Source organism: Numida meleagris, unplaced genomic scaffold, assembly GCF_002078875.1.
Source record: "Numida meleagris isolate 19003 breed g44 Domestic line unplaced genomic scaffold, NumMel1.0 unplaced_Scaffold607, whole genome shotgun sequence".
NCBI lineage: Eukaryota > Metazoa > Chordata > Aves > Galliformes > Numididae > Numida > Numida meleagris.
Window position 1 is genome coordinate 15,301 of NW_018364822.1, and position 1,714 is coordinate 17,014.

The 1,714-nt window shown below is 54.6% G+C and overlaps 1 protein-coding gene across 1 annotated transcript; it reads right to left on the reverse strand.

Moving 5' to 3' along the window:
- Positions 1–476: 476 nt before the first annotated feature.
- LOC110391895 (carnitine O-acetyltransferase-like) lies at positions 477–929 on the reverse strand (the record flags this gene model as incomplete). Its single annotated transcript, XM_021383855.1, has 2 exons — positions 477–635; positions 722–929. Coding segments are annotated over 2 exons (332 nt in total), but the record flags the coding sequence as incomplete, so codon positions are not given.
- Between the last annotated feature and the right edge of the window lie 785 nt (positions 930–1,714).

A 1,714-nucleotide genomic window follows, 5' to 3' on the forward strand; every position in this document is an offset into this window, starting at 1 on the left:
TTAACACTCAGCACTCTCAATTAGCATCCCAATTATTCTATCAATTACTCCCAATAAGCCCCAACGACATCGCATCTGATCTAATTAATCCTAAATAACCTCAATCAAGCCTCATTAACGCTTCCTAATTCCAAGCAAAGCTTCCTTTTCCGGCCAACCATACAATTAACATCAATTAATCCCAAATCGTGACTCATTAGGCCCAATTAACCGCAAATTAACCCCCCAACAACCTATAATTAACGCTAATTAACACCCACTGGTCTCCCATTCCCAATTACAGTACTACACAACGCCAGTTCCTTCTTGCCCACCCCACGTTAACTCCAATTAACACCCAATTAACCCCAACCAGGACCCACCCGTTCCCAATTAACACCTATTAACCCCACGTTTCCCATTTCCCCGCTTACCGCCCCGCTTACCCCCAATGAACCCCCAATTCCCTGCCGCCACCCCCCAATTAACCCCATCCGCCGGCACTAATGACCAATTAGAGCCTCTTAATTAATCACCTGTCCAGGTGTCTCCGCGCTCTCTGCACTTCCGGTCCCACTTCCGGCCCGATGCAGAAGCGGAGGCGCTGGGGGCGGGGCACCGCCATCCCGGGGGCGGGCTCAGGGGCGGGGCTTCGGCTGGAGGAGGCGGGGTCAGCGTCACCGTAGTCCCACCCCCTCCTCCTAAGCCCCCCCCCCCAAAATCTGGGGGTTGCCATGGTTACCAGAAGGCGAGCGCGTGGTCGGCCATCTCGGCGGCGATGGCGCCGTCGAGGACTTCCGGGTCGTAGAGGAGCCCGCAGGAACCGTCCGCCCCCACGATCACCTGCAGGTGGGAGCACAGGAAGTCCCGCCCCTTCAGAGCCCGAAACAGGAAGTCCCGCCTGATGTATTGCCACAGAGAGGAAGTCCCGCCACCTCTAGAGATTAAAACTGGAAGTCTTGCATCTGTGACAGCTCAAAGCAGGAAGTCCCGCTCTCTTGTATAACTGGAGAGGAAGTCCCGCCCCTCTAGAGACTAAAACAGGAACTCCCGCATCCATGAGAGCCTGAAACAGGAAGTCCTGTTTGATGTATAGCCACCAAGAGGAAGTCCCACCCCTCTAGAGACTACAACAGGAACTCCTGCATCCGTCAGAGCTGAAAGCAGGAAGTCCCGCCCCCTTGTTTGGCTGCAGGGAGGAAGTCCCGCCCTGCTAGAGACTAAAACCGGAACTCCTGCATCCGTGAGAACTCAAAGCAGGAAGTCCCGCCCCCTTGTTTGTTTGGCTGCTGGGAGGAAGTCCCACCCCCGTAGAGACTACAACAGGAACTCCTGCATCTGTGAGAGCTCAAAGCAGGAAGTCCCGCCCTCTTGTATAACTGGAGAGGAAGTCCCGCCTCTCTAGAGACTAAAACGGGAACTCCCGCATCCATGAGAGCCCAAAACAGGAAGTCCCGCCCTCTGAGAGACTAACAGGAAGAAGCCATTCCCCCCTACTGGCCTAATGGAGGAAGTCCCGCCTCCCTCAGGACATAAATGAGGAAGTTCTCCCACCCCATAGCACGCCAATAGAGGAAGTCCCGCCTCACGTGGGGTTGAAATGAAGAAGTCCCGCCCTAGAGAAACTAAAACAGGAATTTCTGCCCCATAGCAACGAAAATAGGAAGTCCCGCCCCACACGGTCTAAAACAGGAAATCCCGCTTCATAGAGACTAAAACAGGAAGTCCCGCCCCA